Genomic DNA, 22,509 nt, shown 5'->3' with positions numbered 1-22,509 from the left:
ACTACTGGAATATGCCAATGGTACACCAATCACCTGTGCTTGGTTTGAACAGTCATTTTGTGCTAACAGATTCTCTTTAGGCTAGCTTGTGTACACCTATTGTATAATGTACCTGATCCTTCTTATAGGGAAACTGTCACCAGATGTTTGCCACATAATTTGAGAGCAACATGATGTAGGGGCAGAGAGCCTGATTCCAATAATGAGTTACTTACTGGGTTGCTTGCTGTAGTTGAATAAAACCATTGTTTTATCAGGAGGAGATTATCATTAGAGGACTAGTCCTCCATATTCATGAGCTTTGTATAACTCCACCCACAGCACTGATTGGCAGCTTTCTGCCTATGCACAGTGTACACAGAAAGCAGCCAATCAGTTGTATGGGCGGGGTTATACAGAGCTCAGCATTCAGAGAACTGCTATTTCTGCAGCAGAGAAAACAGGAATTTTAGCAAAACTGCAGCGAGCAGCCTAGTAAGTGACACATCGCTGGAATCAGGGTCTCAGCTCCTACATCATGATGATATCAGATGGGGTAGTAAAGACCTGGCGACAGATGTTAATAGCCCCCCTATTCTAGGTACTGCTAAAAACTGAGGCTCGCTTATATGGCTGGTTGCTTAAGCACTCAGTATAGGCTCAGACATCACCATAGCTTCCAAAATTTGTATCCTCATTTATGGGACATTCAAGGGACAGTCCTTAAAACAATGGGACGGTTAGTGGATATGGGTCACTACTAATCCCATATGGCTCAGCAGGTCTACAGTACTGTAAGGCCACATACAGACGTGCATTCTTAATGTATGAGTGTTTTTATTGGATACAACATGTACCCATTACAGTAAATGGCTCTGTTCACATATATATATTTTTTTTTACCTGCAAAAAAAAAAAATGGAGTCACCCATTTTTGATCCTAGTCGTGGATCAGACTGACCTATTTAAATCAATGGATCCGTTAAAAAATAAAAAAACGGACGTACTTCATGTTCGTGTGTCTTTTCAGTGATGTGCTTTACTGTTTATTGGGTAAGGGGAACTGGGAAATATTTCTTTTATTCTTCTTATTGTATAAGACAAGAATGGATGATGGTAAAAACGGACGAACCGGATCCAGCGCACTGATGAAAAATGGTTATTTTTATTTATTCTTCCATGCAAAATAAAATGAAATCAATATTGGAATGGGTCTTTTTTGCCCCCCGTTGTGTTCCACCACCCCCCTAGTGTCAGTATCAGAACGGTCTGCCCTCCCTCCATTATTTAGGCCCTATATCAGTGCTGCTTCTTACAGACTGGTGGATACTAAATAATAATAATATATGTAACCAGAAGTAATATCAAGTGTTAATATAAATATATAGAATTTATTTCTATATTATATAGATTCTTAGCTCTACTTATGCCGATGTAGCAGAGATGATTTTTTTTTTTCTCCATGTATGTATCATATAAAAATTTCACTTACAGTCCAAAGTAATCCATCAGTACTGTATATGCATCGAGTGACAAACTCATCTCAGTACCGGCAGCTTTCTGGCAATTGATTCATTGTAAGGTGCAAATCTCAGCTCATTTGGAATTTTTAATGCAACTGTAAAATTATTATTGGCGGTAATTAGGACGGAGCAACGATTCTAAAAATGACTTTCAATATTTTGGATGTAAAATTCTATTATTTGTTTCCAATAAATCCGATGACACAGAATTAATACAGGTGATAGCAATTATTTTGATTGTATCATGCAGATGTAGTAAAGCTAATTTTTTTTATGACAAACTCAGCTCTGCTACACCTTGCCTCTCTGACATTCATACATAGCTGGTACTCACTTCTCCTCCACCAGTTGCCTCTGATACTCCTCATACTCCTCACGGGTCATTCCCTGGGCGGCTGCCGGGTCAGACTCATTCCCTCCTTCTGTCTTCTCCTCTTTCGATTCTCCAAATCCAAAATTTTTCATGGGGTTGCCCACCATGCTCTTGATTAAAAATGCCATGTCGCTGCCTATCCCACCATACGAAGAAGCCCAGATGGAAGAGGACTAGAGTGTATGAAGCCAGGCAGCATGCAGCAGTACCAGCTGGTCAAGGGCACACTGTTACCGTGGACTATATGCCAAAAATGGTTTGTCAGCCATAATCTGGATTAGCGGGTGAACTGCTCCGGACCGAGGCAGATGGTTCAGATTACTTCAAAAATCATTAGACGCAGCTGCCTACTTCCCATATTAATACCTTAAGCTAATTTCCAAACAAAGTGTATGATACAGAAGATGGAATATTAGAAAGGGTGAAAAATAAAAATAAATTCTTAAAATTAAAATTCAAAGTAATAAAATTATTAAAATAAAATTAGAGTTACCCTAGATTTAACTCATCCATGAACAGCGCCACTCCTGTCTACAGGTTGTGTCTGGCATTGCAACTCAACTCCATTGAAGTGATTAAGCAATGAGCTGCAATACTACACACAACCTGTGTAGCGGGGTGTTGCTGTTTTAGGACAAGGTGTCCATATTTTTCAAGATCAGTGCCGTTTATGGTGGGAGTTGTAGTTTTGCATCACAAGGAGAACAACAAGTTGGATACCAATGCTTCATTTAGATAATATGTGATATGTTGGTCAGTCTCGTTGGAATGTGGGGCAAAGACATCAAGCCGTCCACCGCTTTTTCTGCCCAGCTCTGTTCTCTGGAACCAATCACGTTGGATCTGTGAGGAAGCTTTTGGCTCCATGTTATGCACCATGTAGGCTGCAAATTTCTACCTAGTAGTGATGAGCGAACGCGCTCACCACTGCTCGGTACTCGCCCGAGCATCACTGTGCTCGACGAGCTCGGCGAGTATTTCCGGGTTGCTCGGGCGGGTGCTCGGGAGCTCGGGTCCCCTCCCTGCATGTTTGGCGCACTTTAGAGAGCCAATGAACATGCAGGGATTGTCTGCCATGCTCTGTAATGCCGTAGCCATGTTGGTTGTGGGCATTACAGTGATTGGCTGGCCGCACAGCGTCATCAGGTGTATATAAGACGGGGCGCCGCCATGCTCGTCATAGTGTAACCCAGAAACAGGCAGAGTAGGGAGAGTTGCTGCTGAGTCAGGGAGAGATTGGCTTATTTATAGTTAGTATAGATATTCCACAACATATATTTATCTATATCCATCTGAACTAACAGTCCTTCTGAGGACTAATCCAGCTGCATATAATCAGTGCTAGGCAGGCAGGCAGTGTATGTCGCAGACTGCAGTGTATGATACAGCACAAGTGGGTCCATTGAACGTCCTGTCTGCTGCTGCTGTAATAATTACAGGTATTTCTAGACATAGCCCCAGATATCAGGGGCCAGGACAATTTATTTTTTATCTTAATACTGGTTATTTGCTTAGAAAGCAATCCAGAGTACACCATTTTTCTGCTCACTGCAGAATAAAGCCAGATCTGTTCCATATTACAGCGATAAAAATCCAGAAATTTGAACTGAACGTGGAAAATATTGGCCTCCTTTTCCATTCTGATGCAGTGTGTCGGTGAAGCTATTCTAGCCTACAATTTAAAACCATGGTTCTCTGTCAGACATATCACCTAAAAGACTGTTCAAAAATCAGACATTTCTTCCATTTTCAATCCATTGCAGTGTGTCGGTGAAGCTATTCACACTACTTCTTCGTGTAGAATAATATTAGTAAATTACAGGCTTGCTATTTAAAATTGTGGTTTTCTGTCAGACATATCACATATATAGTGGTGGCCAAAAGTATTGGCACCCCTGCAATTCTGTCAGATAATACTCAGTTTCTTCCTGAAAATGATTGCAATCACAAATTCTTTGGTATTATTATCTTCATTTAATTTGCTTGCAAGGAAAAAACACAGAAGAGAATGAAGCAAAAATCAAATCATTGATCATTTCACACAAAACTCCAAAAATGGGCCAAACAAAAGTATTGGCACCCTCAGCCTAATACTTGGTTGCACAACCTTTAGCCAAAATAACTGCGAACCACCACTTCCGGTAAACATCAATGAGTTTCTTACAATGCTCTGCTGGAATTGTAGACCATTCTTCTTTGGCAAACTGCTCCAGGTCCCTGATATTTGAAGGGTGCCTTCTCCAAACTGCCATTTTGAGATCTCTCCACAGGTGTTCTATGGGATTCAGGTCTGGACTCATTGCTGGCCACTTTAGAAGTCTCCAGTGCTTTCTCTCAAACCATTTTATAGTGCTTTTGGAAGTGTGTTTTGGGTCATTGTCCTGCTGGAAGACCCATGACCTCTGAGGGAGACCCAGCTTTCTCACACTGGGCCCTACATTATGCTGCAAAATTTGTTGGTAGTCTTCAGTCTTCATAATGCCATGCACACGGTCAAGCAGTCCAGTGCCAGAGGGAGGAAAGCAACCCCAAAACATCAGGGAACCTCCGCCATGTTTGACTGTAGGGACCGTGTTCTTTTCTTTGAATGCCTCTTTTTTTTTCCTGTACACTCTATGTTGATGCTTTTTCCCAAAAAGCTCTACTTTTGTCTCATCTGACCAGAGAACATTCTTCCAAAACGTTTTAGGCTTTCTCAGGTAAGTTTTGGCAAACTCCAGCCTGGCTTTTTTATGTCTCAGGGTAAGAAGTGGGGTCTTCCTGGGTATCCTACCATACAGTCCCTTTTCATTCAGACGCCGACGGATAGTACGGGTTGACACTGTTGTACCCTCGGACTGCAGGGCAGCTTGAACTTGTTTGGATGTTAGTTGAGGTTCTTTATCCACCATCCGCACAATCTTGCGTTGAAATCTCTCATCAATTTTTCTTTTCCGTCCACATCTAGGGAGGTTAGCCACAGTTCCATGGGCTTTAAACTTCTTGATGACATTGCGCACGGAAGACACAGGAACATTCAGGTCTTTGGAGATGGACTTGTAGCCTTGAGATTGCTCATGCTTCCTCACAATTTGGTTTCTCAAGTCCTCAGACAGTTCTTTGGTCTTCCTTCTTTTCTCCATGCTCAATGTGGTACACACAAGGACACAGGACAGAGGTTGAGTCAACTTTAATCCATGTTAACTGGCTGCAAGTGTGATTTAGTTATTGCCAACACCTGTTAGGTGCCACAGGTAAGTTACAGGTGCTGTTAATTACACGTATTAGAGAAGCATCACATGATTTTTCAAACAGTGCCAATACTTTTGTCCACCCCCTTCTTTAGATTTGGTGTGGAATTATATCCAATTTGGCTTTAGGACAATTCTTTTTGTGTTTTTTCATTGAAGACAAATTTAATGAAGATAATAATACCAAAGAATTTGTGATTGCAATCATTTTCAGGAAGAAGCTGAGTATTATCTGACAGAATTGCAGGGGTGCCAATACTTTTGGCCACCACTGTAACTGCATACCAAAATCAGCCATTTCTCGTGAACGTGGAAAATATTGTCCTCCATATAAAATGGGCAAGGTGAGTGGCAACAGACGGGGAAGTGGACGTGATGGTGATGGTGCATGCAGAGGCTGAGGACGTGGCCGTGGGCAAGGTGAATTTGTGCCACAACAAACACTCACATCTTGTCGCTCAACCTTCCTGTCCTAATTACTAGGGGACCGCAGAGCACCACTATTGAACACAGAGCATTGTGAAAAGGTTATTGGTTGGATAGCAGATAATGCTTCCAGTCACTTGACCACCACCACCTACACCGTGCGGTCAAGTCTCAGTAGCCGTGAGTCTGGACCGCATATTCCTCACCCTGATCCTCCTTCCTCCCACCATACAGAGTGCCCGGAGACAACTGATCCCACACTTGGACACTCAAAAGAGCTGTTCACTTTTCCATTTGCAGATTCGGGCCTCTCGCCCGGCCAGCTTCAAACAACGACGGTGGTAAAGTGCAATTACTGTTCCAAGAGGTGGATGATGATAATGAGACACAATTGCCAGAAAGTCAGAAGGCTTACCAGGGTGCGGAAGTGGAAGACAAGGTGGTGGATGATATAGTAACTGATCCTACTTGGCAGGGGGACATGCAGAGCGAGGACAGCAGCGCACAGGGGGAGGGAGGCGTAGCACCACAACACTCAGGAAGAAGCAGTGCGGTGGCCGCAGGCACAAGGCAGGAAAGCATCCTCGTAACATCAACACTAGTGTTGAGCGAGCATGCTCGACACTGCTCGGTACTCGCCCGAGCATCTTACTACTCAGGATGTTCGGCGGGCACCGAGCATTTCCGGGTTACTCGGGCGGGAGCTCGGGTCTCCGCCCTGCATATTTGGCGCTCTTTACAGAGCCAATGAACATGCAGGGATTGCCAGCCAGTCACTGTAATGCTGCAACCATGTTGGTTGTGGGCATTACAGTGATTGGCTGGCCGCACATCTTCACCTCGAGTATTTAAAACCGGGCGCCGCCATCTTGGACACAGTCGCTCCAGATCAGACAGTGTAGAGAGGGTGCTGCTGAGCTAGGGAGAGATTTATACTGCGAAATAGGTAGTGTGGGATCTCTAAAGCCTGCTAAATCAAACAAACAGTCCTTCTGAGGACTAATATCCATCCCAGAAATCAGGCAGGCAGGCTGTATAGGAGACGCAGTGGTTATACCAGCAAACACTGCATTACAGTCCTGTGTGCTCCTGCTGCTCAAATTGCTAGACTTAGCCCCAGGTCTCAGGGGCCAGGAAAATCCTTTTTTTTTCATCTAAATCCTCTTTTTTTTTTTTTTTTTCCTCAGTCAGACTGTACAAATACCCATCACAGGAAAACAGTTTCAGTTTCGTTTTTGAACGTTTTATTGTGAGCCCGTAAAAGTGGCTTAATACCTCTGACCACGTTGTTGACAGCAGTGACCTGGGGGTCAGAAATGCTTCCTGGGGCGATCCCCATGCTGTCCCCATGTCATTTGAGCACTGTCATTATAGTTTTGGGCACTTTTTAGGCTTTCTACAGACTGCCGGGGGTGCCGCCGCAAAAATGCTCGGGTCTCCCATAGACTAACATTGGGTTCATTGCTCGGGTCGAGCACCTGAGTATCACGGTGAGCTCGGCCCGAGCTTCGAGCACCCGAGCATTTTAGTGCTCGCTCAACACTAGTCAACACGACGGAAGTTATCCCACTAACAATTTAAAGAGACATAGTACAGGGCCACAGTAACGACAAATTCCCATTAGAAAGGAGAGAGTCTCCCATAGTGTTGGCCTATGCAGTGAATGCAAGGGCTGCCAAAAATTTGGAGGCATTTCAATGCCCCTTGGAAGAGACGTGGAGGAGGGCCTCATAAAAAAATGTTCCCATTAGAAAGGAGCGGGCCTCCTATACTTGTAATGCCCATGCACTAAGTGTATGGGCTGCTCAAAAAAATAAAAGGAACACTTAAACAACAGGATATAACTCCAAGTAGATCAAACGTCTGTGAAATCAAACTGTCCACTTAGGAAGCAACACTGATTGACAATCAATTTCATATGCTGTTGTGCAAATGGAATAGACAATAGATGGAAATTATTGGCAGTTATTAAGACACACTCAATAAAGGAGTGGTTCTGCAGGTGGGGACCACAGACCACATCTCAGTACCAATGCTTTCTGGCTGATGTTTTGGTTATTTTTGAATGTTGGTTGTGCTTTCACACTCATGGTAGCATGAGATGGACTCTACAACCCACAGAAGTTGCTCAGGTAGTGCAGCTCATCCAGGATGGCACATCAATGCGAGCCGTGGCAAGAAGGTTTGCCGTGTCGGTCAGCGTAGTGTCCAGAGGCTGGAGGTGCTACCATGAGACAGGCCAGTACACCAGGAGACGTGGAGTGGGCTGTAGGAGGGCAACAACCCAGCAGCAGGACCGCTACCTCCGCCTTTGTGCAAGGAGGAACAGGAGGAGCACTGCCAGAGCCCTGCAAAATGACCTCCAGCAGGCCACAAATGTGTATGTGTCTGCACAAACGGTAAGAAACAGACTCCATGAGGGTGGTATGAGGGCCCGACGTCCACAGATGGGGGTTGTACCCACAGCCCAACGCCATGCAAGACGCTTGGCATTTGCTACAGAACACCAGGATTGGCAAAGTCGCCACTGGTGCCCTGTGCTCTTCATAGATGAAAGCAGGTTCACACTGAGCACATGAGACAGATGTGACAGAGTCTGGAGACGCCATGGAGAGCGATCTGCTGCCTGCAACATCCTTCAGCATTACCGGTTTGGAAGTGGGTCAGTAATGGTGTGGAGTGGCATTTCTTTGGAGGGCCGCACAGCCCTCCATGTGCTCGCCAGAGGTAGCCTGACTACCATTAGGCATCGAGATGAGATCCTCAGACCCCTTGTGAGACCATATGCTGGGGCGGTTGGCCCTGGGTTCCTCCTAATGCAGGACAATGCCAGACCTCATGTGGCTGGAGTGTGTCAGCAGTTCCTGCAAGATGAAGGCATTGACTGGCCCGCCCGTTCCCCAGACCTGAATCCGATTGAGCACATCTGGGACATCATGTCTCGCTCCGTCCACCAATGTCACGTTGCACCACAGACTGTCCAGGAGTTGGCGGATGCTTTAGTCCAGGTCTCGGAGGAGATCCCACAGGAGACCATCCGCAACCTCATCAGGAGCATGTCCAGGCGTTGTAGGGAGGTCATACAGGCACGTGGAGACCACACACAATACTGAGCCTCATTTTGACTTGTTTTAAGGACATTACATCAAAGTTGGATCAGCCTGAAGTGTGTTTTTCCACTTTAATTTTGGGGGTGACTCCAAATCCAGGCCTCCATCGGTTAATAAATTTGATTTCCATTGATGATTTTGGTGTGATTTTGTTGTCAGCACATTCAACTTTGTACAGAACAAAGTATTCAATGAAAATATTTCATTCATTCAGATCTAGGATGTGTTATTTGAGTGTTCCCTTTATTTTTTTGAGCAGTGTACATTCACATCAGCTATATTATCAATGTGTGCAATAACTAAGTAGCCACAGATTATTGACATCAGCCAAGGGGAGGGAAAAAATAGGCAGTCGGATCGGCAGTCGTCGATGGACCACATCCTCTCCTTGACGCGGTACATCGACGACATATTACTGATCTGGCAGGGCTCTGCTCAACAGTTAGAAACTTTTATATCTGGTTTAAACGATAATGACCTTAATGTCCATATCACATACCAATATGATCCTAATAAGGTGGTTTTTCTAGATGTTACGCTTAGGAGAGATAGCGAGAACATAATACAGACCAATATATACAGGAAGCCCACGTCTACTAACATGCTCCTGCATGCATCATCTTCACTCCCAAAACATATGGTCCAATCTGTTCCCGTGGGGCAGTTCCTGCATCTTCGCAGGATCTGCTCCACTGATCAAGATTTTGAAAATCAGGCCCTAGACCTAAAAAATAGGCTTTATGATAGAGGGTATAGTCATAGAATGATCAAGAGAGCATATCACAGGGCCAAGTATTCATCTCGTCAGAATCTCCTGTACGGCCCCCGTACCACCAAGGATGGTGACTTGGTGAGATTTATAACGAAATTTCACTCACAAGCTCCTGCAATGAGGGAAGCATTATGTAAAGCATGGCCAATTTTGAAGGCAGACCCAATAGTCTCTAAATTTATACCAGAGACACCTGCCATTGTGTTCAGACATTCTAGGAATCTTTGTGACCAGCTTGTTAGAAGCCATTTTGCGGGTGAATCTATAGTGACATTTTTGGATGGTACCGCTAGGAAATGTGGATGCGTTCCGTGTGGACGCTGCGTGGCCTGTCCTAATGTAGAACGCTGTACTGATTTTTCCGATTCTAGCGGTTCTACTAACTATAAGATTAAAAAACACATCACATGTCTATCGAAAAATGTAGTATATTATGCTACATGCCCATGTGGGTTAACTTATGTTGGACTCACGACACGCTAGCTTAAAATACGTGTAAGGGAACACGTCTTGGGCATAATTGTGGCAGCGGAGCACACGGACGCATCCACCCTGAAAATGATCCCACCGCACTTTAAATTATACCATCAGAGAAATGCTAACTTACTAAGGGTGAGAGGAATTGATTCGATCGAGGTGGGCATTCGTGGTGGACCGATATCCCAACGCCTTACCCAACTGGAGTCCAGGTGGATATGGACCTTGAACACCGCCCATCCGGCAGGGCTGAATGAGAATTTGAGCTTCGCGCAATTTTTGGGATCAACAGTTATATAAGAGCCTAGATCTTTGCCCACATCACTAATGTTCATTGACATGTGTTGATTTTATTACTTTTTAACTTGTTTTTATTTTTAGAAGGTCTTTCGGTCCTGTGGCACTTACCTTGACTATGTCGATACTCATCTTCTGTTTTTCTGGAATTCTTCTTTGCTGCAATGATGTTATCCATCCCATCCTTCGACTCAAAAGGAAGACTATATAATCTTGTGTGTAATACAGTGTGACACTGTGTTGTATATTCTCATATATATATATATATATATATATATATATAATTATCAGTTGCAGGCATTTAAGCACTCTTGTAGGCCTCCATTTTTCATGAATGGGTAGTCTCCCCCGATGTGGGGAGCCTTTATGATGTGGGAGGCTCATATCTATACAGTTGACATTTTTTGAGGTAACTAATTTCTCTCTGTAGATTGAATATATAATTCGTGTACACCAGTTAGTTATGTTCGGGGCTTGCCTCCCCTTTTGGTCCCTTGCATTGTTTAGGAGGGTTTACCCATTTTATTATTAGACAAAATATATATAATATATAGTTGTCCATTTTTTATTTATTTTTTCCCTCCCCTTGGCTGATGTCAATAATCTGTGGCTACTTAGCTGATAATATAGCTGATGTGAATGCATATACCTACCTTTGGTTAACAATGTTTACAAGATCTATGCATATATACTGGCTCTCCATTATCTCTTCCTTAGCTACAGCAATTGGATGTCATTTGTGGCCAGCACGCATGCGCGCCATGGTCCTGGCACCTCCGCTGGACACACTTCCTTTAAATACATGCTGTCTCTATGTACTCATTGCCCCTTGAGAAAGGCCCATGCCGAAACGCGCGTCGGGGTTAAGCGAACAGATCTGGCTTCTGACATATTGCTATACAGGTATTTTACCAACACCTTACATGTCTCGTTTTGGTTCTAGATAACAATGTGGATGCACAAAAGTACATTATTTTTCCGGTTATAGCATACCAGTGACTGATTACTTGTTACCAAAGCATATGTGTTATTAAATAGATATTGTCATCCTTTAGATACATTTATGGTTGCCATGTGCACTTCCACCTAGTCTACCTGTGTGCTCTCTTTTTTCATATGGCAATTGCTGCTGATGTTTTTATTCCACTCTAATCTGCTTGTAATTTTAAATAATAAAGTCTATTTTTGCATACTATGGACGCTATTATCATTATTTAGGTGACGTAGTCATCTCTCCCCCTATTGTCATGTAAGACGATTCGTCTTGTAGATAGTCCTAAATCTGACAGCCATTAATACTATATACATGAACATGTTTAGTGTTTATTTATACACCTGGCTGATTTCTGTTAGTTATCTTGATTCTGCCTGATATCTCTGTAGATGGATTAGTCCTCAGAAGGACTGTTTGTTAAGATGGATGTGTGTAATGTACGGTTTTTCTCTCTACACTACCTAATACACAAGCAAATCTCTCCCTGATGCAGCAGCTCCTCTCCCTACTCTGCCTGATTCCGGAGTGACTGTGACGAGCATGGCGGCGCCAGGTCTGATATAGACTTGATGACGCTGTGCGGCCAGCCAATCAATGTAATGCCGCAACCACCATGGCTGCGGCATTACAGTGAGTGGCAGGCAATCACTGCATGTTGATTGGCGCTCTAAAGAGCGCCAAACAAGCAGGGAGGAGACCCGAGCTCCCGCCGAGAAACCCCGGAAATACTCGGTGAGCGCCAAGCATCTCGAGCAGTGAGATGCTCGGGCGAGTACCGAGCAGTAGCGAGCATGCTCGCTCATCACTACTGGCAACATGATTATTCATGTCAGTACAATGTCAGGCATACCAAACACATATAGTTTTTTTTTAATTATTTTAGAGGTGAAGAAAAATTTGTAAAAAAATAAAAATAAAAATTTTGCTCGATGGGGCATTTTGGGGTAGATATAACATTTGATTGCTTATTATGTTTTTTTGTTTGCAGAGTAGTATCTGCCCAAAAAAAAGAAGTTCCGGAGTTTCAATATGTTTTCCTCATTAAGAGGTTTATTGGTAGGGTTAATAAATTTTATAATTTTATAGATCGGACTTTTACAGACGCAGAGATCCCGAGTATATATATTTTTTGTCTTTATTTTTAATGTGGGAAAAGGACAGGGGAATGTAATTTCTGTTTTATCATTTCTTTTTACTTTATATTTTCATTTTCTTAGAGACCTTGCGATCATTCAATCACTTATACTATATACAGAAATACCACTCACATTTGTTAGAGGCAGATGATGGCTTGCGTAACACATCCATCATCTGCCGGGAATTGGGTAGGCTCAGCATTTGAGCTCTTGTAACACAGCCATCATCTGCTGGGAATTGGGTAGGCTCAGCCTCTGAGCTCGTATAACTCAGCCATCAATTGCTGGGAATTCGGTGGCTCAGGGTCTGAGCTTGCGTAACAGAATAATCATCTGCCGGGAATTGGGTAGGTTCAGCCTTTGAGCTCTTGTAACACAGCCATCATCTTCCGGTAATTGGGTAGATTCAGCCTTTGAGCTTGCGCAACACATCCATCATCTGCCGGGAAATGGGTATGCTCAGCCTCTGAGCTTGCGTGACACAGCCATCAATTGCTGGGAATTGAGTAGGCTCAGCCTATGAGCTTGCATAACACAGTCATCATCTGCCAGGAATTGGATAGGCTCAGCCTTTGAGCTCTCGTAACACAGCCATCATCTGATGGGAATTGGGTATGCTCAGCCTTCGAGCTCTCGTAACACAGCCATCATCTGCCGGGAATTGGGTATGCTCAGCCTCTGAGCTTGCGTAACACAGTCATCATCTGCCAGGAATTGGGTAGGCTCAGCCTTCGAGCTCTCGTAACACAGCCATCATCTGCTGGGAATTGGGTAGGCTCAGCCTCTGAGGTCGCGCCATACACCCGCTCCCGACTTGCACTGCACATGTATGGCAAATGTCGGGAAAGTGTTAATGGATATATAGACTAGAGTCAAGCTAAATAATTTGTGCTGGCCCGGGTAGGGCAAGTAAAGCTTCATTTTTTTTATTTTACGCAGCACTAAGATTTAAAGGGAAAAAAATTAAAGTGAAAGAAGACAATCGCTTTAAACTAAGTGCGTCTTAATGGTCCCTCACTAATTAATTAGTTTATGGGATCATCTGTTAATTCACCCAGTGGAGATCAATTCTGAACAAGAAGATTTTTTTTTTTCTTTTAAATTTGGCTGTAGTGGTACGAAGCCTTGTCCTTGTTGCAGGATTTGTGCCGCCCTTTGCCACGTTATATTCAATTTTAATTTTGGGAAAAATATTGACAAATGTAATTAATTCTACAACAATTTTTAATTTCAATTAGTGGGCAATATGCCAAACCCCAGGGCTACCCGGACCTGGGATTTCCTGTGACAAAAACAGGCCGCCTTTCTCTTATTTCTGTTGTAAGGATCCATCCACACCAGAAGGAAATTGTAATCTGGATGGAATCTGAATTTTGAAGGCTAAAATGTACAGTAAAAAAAATAAAGTTAATATAAAATGCCCACAGCAGGACAATGTCCGAGCAGCATTTCGATGTGAGTTGTTAAAGTGTTATCCACTTTATCTTGGATTTTTCAGCCTCAAAAGAATCTCTAGAGTCCAGTGTGTGGCTAAGTGCATATGGAGTCTTTTTTAAAGAGTTTTCAAAGCAGAAACTCCAAGTTTTGGAGAAGGATTTGGAAAATTTCTGGCCAGTTCCCACTCAGGGGAAACATACCTACAACGTCCTTTAGATGTTTTCCGAGTTTTTTCCAGGCGAAGTCACTTCAGGAAGAAGCCGGCGTCTTTTTTTCCCTGAAGTGGTTCTGCCGGGAGTTCTGCTGACCTTTACGCGGTGCTGACGTCTTTTTCCTTCTATCTTCATTGAGAGGGCAGCTGACTTCAGAGCAGAAGCCGCCCCAAAAATAAATGTGTTACTTATTTTAACTGCTCAACGGTTTCCAAACACTAAAGTGGTTAAAAGAAGTGATAAAATATTGAACATGTGCACAGCAATATTGTTTTTGCTTTGCTGTGCATTATGTTAATTTTTTTGCAGAGCTTTTTCCTGCGGATTCCGGATGAATTCCCTCTAAAAAGGTCATGGTGTCCACATACCCAATCTGTTCCAAAAACTCCTAAAAAACTGCAGTGTACACATAGCCTTTAAGAGGTTTTCATTGCAGTTGCGATTTTTGAAGCATTTTGTTACCAATTGCATTTTTTGCAGCTTTTTGATTTCATTGATGCCGCTCCACTTGGAATCCACACCAAAGATCTGCATCTTGATAGAGGGGCACCAGCAGGGGTCTTGCTGAAGGTCCTCCTGACTGCCATCTTGGTACTCCTGCAAAGCTCAACGACAGGCTGGGCGTCATAGCGGACCATGATTTACATCTGCATCTACTGCAACCCTATGTCCTTTGACAGAAAAACAAAAACACTACAGGACTCGGAAAATGGTGACACAAACCAAAAACTTTTAGCTTTACAAAGTTTTTTTTCACCACTTAATAAAAAAGACTATGGTATTGCTGTAATCACACTGGCCTGGAAAATTGTGTTTCCAGATCCCTTTTACTGTACTATGAACACTGCAAAAATCACACAAAAAAGCAGTGACAAAAAGATTTTCAATTTTTCAACTCACTTGAAATTTTTTGCCATTTTTTTGGTACATTAAATGGTAAAACGAATGGTGTCATTCAAACTACAACTCGTCCCACAAAAAATAAAAAACATTGCACGGCTATTAAGGCAGATAAAGTTATTGCTCCTCGAAGAAGAGGAGGAAAAATGTTTTGCGCAAAAAAGAAAAATTGCCAAGGTAAGGGGGTTACCAACAATGTGGATTTCCCATTTAAATAAAAAAGAAGTGTTTTCACAGAGTATTTGAAGAGGCTTTTGATGTGAATTTTGGAGCAGATTCTGCTTCAAAAGTCACATGAAAAGACGTAGTTACTTACCGGTAACGGAATTTCTCAGAGCCCATGACGGCACCACGGAGAGAGGGGATCCGCACTTCAAGGACAGGAAGCCTACAGATAAAAAGGGCGGCACCTCTCTTCCGCATCAGTTGTTTATAGAGCACAGAGAGGACCCCCAGGTTAGTAACACAAAGTTTAACATTTTTAAAGAGTTTACCAGGCACACCTCGTGACTACGTATAAGTAACAAATAAGTGTGTACACCCATGCGTGAAGGGAGGGAATGTACGGGTGCCGTCATGGCCTCTGAGAAATCCTGTTACCGGTAAGTAACTACCTCTTTCTCCTTCCCCCCATGACGGCACCACGGAGAGAATTGCAGAGAAGTGTTGTTTAGGGAGGGACCACCGCTTCCAGAACCCTTCTACCAAAAGTAAGGTCTGAAGAAGAGGTTAGATCCAGCTGGTAGTGTTTAAAGAATGTAGAAGGGGAAGACCAGGTTGCAGCTCTACATATCTGTTCTATTGAAGCGTGGGCTTTTTCCGCCCAGGAGGCTGCTACTGCCCTTGTCGAGTGAGCTTATAGATTCTCCGGCCCGGTTTCCCCGCTTGACGAGTATGCCAGGGAGATGGAGTCTCTTATCCATCTTGCCAGTGTGCCCTTGGAAGCTTTTTGTCCCTTCAAAGGTCCCTGGAGGCACACAAAGAGAGCCCTATCCTTCCTACACTCCCGTGTGGCCTTTAAGTATTGGATAATGCATCTTCTGACGTCTAAGGTGTGTAGGTCTTTTTCCCCCCTGTTCTTAGGATTAGGGCAAAAGGAAGGGAGGGTGACCTCCTGCGATCTATGAAAGTGTGATCCCACCTTAGGAAGGTTTGCTGGGTCAGTCCTAAGCGTCACCCTGTCCTCCAGGATTTGCGTGAAGGGGGGCCCTGCTGATAGAGCTTGTATGTCGCTAACTCTTCGTGCCGATGTGAGAGCTACTACGAGTGACGTCTTAAGAGATAGGGTTTTTAGAGAAGCATCCGCTAAAGGTTCTGTAAGGCCTAAGTTTAAGTCCCAAAGAAGAGTATTCTGGGAGGGGATGGGCCTAGACCTGGATGATACCTTGATGAATCTAGAATTTCACCTATTTCTGGCCAGGTCGCAGTTGTATAGGGCTCCTAATGCCGCAACTTGAACTTTCAGTGTGCTTGTGGCCAGACCCCGTTCTAACCCCCTTTGTAGAAACTCTAAGATGGAAGTAATGGGGGCCTCCCCTTATACCTTAGAACCTGAATATGAAAGGAATATTTTCCAGGTTTTACCGTAAAGTCTGGTGGTTACGGGTTTCCTACTCTGTAGTAGAGTGGAGATCAAATTTGGGGAAAAACCTCTATCCCTTAAGAGCGTCCTCTCAAAATCCAGGCCGTCATGTGTAGATTTGCTACCTGAGGATGGAGGACCGGTCCCTGGAAAAGGAAATCCTGGATTTCCGGAAGAACCCAGGGGTCGGAGGTGGATATTATCCTCAGCCAGGAAAACTAGGGCCTCTTTGGCCAGAAGGGGGCTATCAAAATTACGTTTGCCCTGTCTTCCCTGACTTTCCTCAGAACTGCCGGAATTAGTGCGATGGGGGGGAAAGGCATAGGCTAGCTGGTGGTTCCATGGGATTGTAAATGCATCTAGTGCTGCTGGGTTCCCCTAGGGGTTTATTGAGCAGAATGTCTACTTTTTTGTTCTGCCAGTTGGCGAATAAGGCTATGGAAGGGTATCCCCACATTTCCGTGAGTTGGTTGAACACTAACTGATTCAGCTTCCATTCGCCCTGCCTCAGCTGGGTTCGGCTCAGGAAGTCTACTCTGAGATTTTCTGTTCCTTTTATGTGGAGTGCAGACAGAAAACCTATGGCAGTTTTTTTTTTTACCATAGGTTTTTTTACCCCCTGTGTAATGAAATGCACGAGTTAGAGCTATGTGCACACAACATCATTTTGACTGCAGAGCCGCCGAGGTTTTTGAAGCATCTTTTTAATATTTCCCGTCTTTGCCACCAGCATCATTTCCCTATTGTTTCCACTATAAAAAGCAGGCGGCTTCCAAAAGAAGCAGCGCAAAGAATGATCATATCACTTCTTTTTACCACTTCACTGTTTCCCACCCTTGATGCTGGTAAAATAAGTAACAAAACACTGAACATGTGCACAACAATGTCGCTTTTTCATTGCTGCGCATTACACTCATGTTTTGAAGAGTTTTTTCAAGCAACATCCGCCTGAAAAAGACGTCATGTGCACATACCATTAGGGTATTTTTACATGCAGTTTATTTAGAGGAGGAAAATCTGGAAGTGGTTTTTAAAGAGAAACCGTAGTCAGAAATTCATGCAGTTTTTTTCAACGCGTTATCCAGATCTGAAGCGGTTTTTATAGTTGTCCCCCCCCATATAATTTTTTGCAGCTTTTTAACTTTGGAGTGGATCTTATGAGGAATTTGCATCAAAGAAGTGACATGACACTTTTTTTTTTTTCCTAGGGCAAGGTTTTCAAAACGTCATTGGTGAAAAAAAAAATTCTGTATGAACAGCATTATACTGTAGATCTCCAAGTACGTGTCCTATCAGTGGCTTTCATGGATAGAACACAACCATTATAATTTATGGAGCAGTTCACGTCTGTTTTTTTTTTTTTTTTTTAGGACCAAATAAGGGCAAAAAAAAAAAAAAAAAACCACAAAAGACACCTCCGTTTTTTGACCAGTGAAACCCATGGAGAGGGCACGGGTGGTATCAGGGTGCAGTCCATATGTCTTACAGGATTAACATTGCAAACGTTATTTTTTCTGAATTCTTTTCTAGCACTTTTTCTGAAAACTCAAATCAGCATTTTGCAGCAGGAGCATATGCACGCGCTCTCACGGCTACAGCTGGGAACACTCTTACGACGTGGCTTTTGCCTGCTGCGCACGCTCGGCCTTGGATATAATGTGTTGCAAAGCACATTTCTAAAAAAGCAAGAAGTGGGACACTAAGTAGCCATTCGCCTGCGGACTCGTCAGGGCATGTGCTGAACCACCAGTGCAATCAGCTTAATCAGGATCTCTAGGAGAACTAGATTTAGAGCCGCAGCAGAGGCGGAGTTCTCCTTAATTCCATCATTTGCATTAGTTGCTTTCTAATTAAATTACTCGCTGGTCCCAGAAAGTTGCGGATATTCTGTAATCCCGGATTATCAGCGATCATTTCAAAGAAATTAACTCTCCTTATGAAATCAACACAAGCCGAGGCAAACAAATGGATTGTTCTCGCTGGTCAACAACGCGCTTAATCCTGGAAGTGATTCTATGGATTCGTTAGTAACGTCTTAATATCGAGCCGTGCGGTCTCCGAATTACGGTCTTCCCTCTACGCAGCAGAATCATTCTCAAAAGGATCTGTAGAATGTCCTGATTACTTTTTTGAGACCTTTGCATTGTGCGGTTCCTCTGTTATTCTTCCTGGAAACAGAATTATATCAACGTATTCCTCTTGTCATTAGGGAAACCTGGTACAGCCAGCACCGATTGAACAGGGACACACCATCGATAAGGGCAATGGCATCTCCCACTTCTCAGTTTAGGCCACGGCCCAACTACCAGTATTCGATCAGTATCGTTTCTCAGGAGTGGGAGCCAAAACCAGGTGAGGAACAATCAGAGAAAAGGTGTAATAGAAACAAGTCACCAATTCTGCATTTATCACCCACTCCTGGTTTTGGCTCCCACTCCGGAGAAAAAGTACTGACCAAAAACTGACCGAATACTGATAGTGGGGCTGTGGCCTTAGTCGTACATTTCCAGGAGAAATAACAGGAACATTGCAAAACGGAGCACAAAATAATAAAAAAAAATACAGAATTCCCATTTTGTGGATGAGGCCACTAGGAGAGAGAGCAAGCGAGAGACAGTCAGCGAGAGAGACAGAGAGCAAATGCAAGAGCGAGACAGAGCAAATGCGAGAGCGAGACACAGAGCAAATGCGAGAGCGAGACACAGAGCAAATGCAAGAGCGCGAGAGAAAGCAAGCGAGAATGAGCAAGGCAGAAAGAACGAGACAAAGCGCAAGAGAGAGCGATAGAGCTGGACAGAAAGAGCGAGACAGAGCGAGCGCGAAAGAGCACGAGCGAGACTGGGAGCAAATGCGAGAGAGCGAGCGAGCACGAGTCTCCATTATCTTCAATGGGGTTCGGTTTGAAGTCTGTCTGGGAACAGAACCCGAACTTTCACCGGTCTGCCCATCCCCCAAGCAGAAACAAGAAATCATCAAATTGTAAACTTTTGTATATAATTTTCAAACGCATAGAATGTTTGCAATATTGTGCATTTGGGCTCATATACCATGAAGGGCACAAGCCACTGTGATAAAATATAATCAGTAGGGTTAGCCTAACAGATGGGGGGAGAATGACAGCAAGATCAGATTACAGTTCTCACCATAGACCTGCATATGAGCTGTATACATAACAGGAGATTTTTATTTAAGGACTTTTGAAAAAAATTTTTTATTGTAGATGCACTGGTACACTTAAAGGGGGGTTTGACTATTCAGATGTTTCATGCTATTTTATTATCTGTGACTTTATTGTTCTCTTATATTCCCTAGAACACAATACCTATTTTTTTTTTTTGCACAAAGACTAACTTGCGACATTTTACTCTCTATATATCTCTCTCTCTCTCTCTCTCTATATCTCTCTCTCTCTCTCTCTCTATATATATCTCTCTCTCTCTCTATATATATATCTCTCTCTCTCTCTCTATATATATCTCTATATATATATCTCTCTCTATATATCTCTCTCTCTATATATATATATATATAAACAAAATAAAAAAGGAACAAAACGCACAAAGACAGGAACAAAGAATCTTTGAACATGGGAAAAATTCATCAACCCACATACGACATTTTGAAAAACTGGGCCCAAAAAGTGACAGTGAACAAGCCCAAGAGAAAGTGGAAGTGTCACTTAAATGAAAAAAAGGCAAATGATGAATCGGCCCCTTAGCGCGTTCTCACAAGGTGGGAGAATGACATCCGTTATGTGTAAGACGCTCGCTCTGTCCACACTGGTGTTTGAGTCCTAAAAAGGTCACATAAAAGTGACTGGATCGGTCATGGCTACGATTACAGAATACATGTCGCCGAAACAAAAGAAACAAACCCTGAATCAAATTCATCATTTCATGGATTTATTATTTTTTTGGTTAAAAAAAAACACAAAGAAAACAAAAAGGGAAACAAAACAACTCAAAAACATTTTGCCATATTTTTTTTTTCCGGTTCATCGCAGTTCTACGCCGTCCTACTCCTGTAACACTGGTTGTATTGATCAATGGCAAAGATTCAGAATAATACAAACAGGTGCATTATATGTGGAGATCACAAAACAAGTACATGGATGAGAGATTTATTACCCTCCGTCCTAAACGGAGATTTAAGTGTAAAACGAGAAGTCAGAAAGAAGAATTGCCAAATTTATCACAGTGGTGTCCGCATACAATAAATTTGGCGCACTTTCCTAGATATGTTAGATCGACCTTTTTTCTAGTGCCGCCTTTTAATGTATTGAACAGAAACCAGTATACACTGGGAAGAGCTCCTAGCGTGGACTGTAAAACACACAAAGCGTCACACAGTGTGCATTTTTGCTCAGGCCATCCCCCTTGTATTTCTTGCAGCAAACACCGATGTGATACAATTGTTACAACTTGCCTATTTAGCCATCAGTTCAAACTTTCCAGCTGCAATTTGCTGATCAGTATGGTTCCAGCTGTTGTAACCTGACTGTTTAGCTTTTAAGGATAAATCATATCTGCACTAATGCAAGTGTTTTTTTTTTCTACTTTTGCAGATCACTTGATGCAGTTTATTCTAGAATTTCAGGTCTTTGGTTTGTTCGCGCTCATTCTTAAAGGGACCAGCAGCTTTAAACAGTTGTTTTCTTAAAGGAACATTCAATGTAAAATGCGTTATAAAGCAAGACGGTGCAGGATATGGGGATTCTCCGTTAAACTCGCTAAATACATTTTATCTATAAAGGCCCATGTGCACAGTTAGATTTCAGCCCATACACAAGCACTGGTCGACTATGTACAAGTCAACCTGCGATCACTCATCAGCGTGATTACACGGGCCGATGATTCGGAACCTGCCCCAAAATAACTGCAGGAGTGGGCGATCATCTATTGTGTAGAAGGGCCTCCCAACTCTCACCCCACGAAAGATATTGGGGAAGATGACCCCTCAATACGCTGCACATAACCTTTATCAGGTACTGCAGGACACTCCTTATTCTGCACTTCCAACAAGGACAAACCGCTTTCCAAAACACAAACCACCCCGATGCAATCCACTGATCATCTAGCTGTTGTAACCTTGGTTAATCAGCTCTCAGCTAGTATTACATGGCACATAGTCCACCAATAAGGGTGTATACTGAGCACTCCTTTAAAGGGGGTATCCAGCTAGAACAACACTGCTTTCCAAGATTCAAACCGTTCCACGGCAATTTCCTGATCATTATGCTTCCAGCTGTTGTAACCTGATAAATGAAGTATTTCATGGCACCTGCGGACACCAAAGCGGTTTTCATTGTTTGCAGCGGGAGAAATGTGGCAGTACAACCTCGATGAGGTCAATTGTACATCGCGGGTCACATGGCGAGAAGTTGCCCTCCGAGGACACTGCCATCAGCCCCCTATTCGTAACAGAAAATGGTAGTGTGATCAGAGGTGTGGCAAAAGGTTCAAGAAAGTACCCAGACCCTCTTAAGATCATCACACAAGGAAGGGTACGGCTTCTAATGTAAAGAACCAAGAAAACGAATATCAAGTTACATTACAACATGGATGCATACAACAGAGATTTTCACCTGCAAAGTCATAACACACAGCATATTGTGATTAATTCAATCCAACATTAGAAGAAAACATGGCAGGTTTCACAGCGCCCCAGCTGTGAACAGGTCGTGCATGGTATTGCAGCTCAGCCACACATACAGCTATGCTGTACATTTTCTACAGTGGTAAGAAGGTGGAGCTACCCAGTTTTCAGAAAATGAGGTGAAATGTATGATAATTAAGGCAGCGTTATATGAGACATACAGACGTCTAGCCTATACTTCCATGACAGAAGTCAATATTACATTGTTAGTGGGGAGGACCCCTATACATCCGAAAAAGAATCCCAGCAGCATGGATGTATTGTGTCATACGAGGTGTACATATATACATTCTAATACAAAGGTTCACATCCCCTGCGCAGATAGAGAGTTACATGAGAAAATTCTGCAGCCACCACTAGAGGGAGCTCACTGCATACTGTGTTACAATTTAGTTCAATGTATAAT

General features: G+C 43.2%; 1 protein-coding gene across 1 annotated transcript in view; it reads right to left on the bottom strand.

Annotated features, from left to right (window-relative positions):
* The window catches only part of CPLX4 (complexin 4), a 44,840-nt gene extending 42,724 nt beyond the window's left edge, over positions 1 to 2,116 (bottom strand). The window contains exon 1 of the mRNA XM_073655089.1: positions 1,837 to 2,116. Within this exon, the coding sequence (XP_073511190.1) occupies positions 1,837 to 2,003 (167 nt within the window). The 5' untranslated portion in view covers positions 2,004 to 2,116. The remainder of the gene's footprint in view (positions 1 to 1,836) is intronic.
* Positions 2,117 to 22,509: the final 20,393 nt, after the last annotated feature.

The sequence above is a fragment of the Phyllobates terribilis genome, unplaced genomic scaffold (assembly GCF_046119375.1).
Source record: "Phyllobates terribilis strain yellow unplaced genomic scaffold, ASM4611937v1 Scaffold_1__5_contigs__length_1240528914, whole genome shotgun sequence".
NCBI lineage: Eukaryota > Metazoa > Chordata > Amphibia > Anura > Dendrobatidae > Phyllobates > Phyllobates terribilis.
The sequence above is the reverse complement of the archived record's forward strand: the minus strand, read 5'-3'. Positions and strand labels throughout refer to the sequence as shown.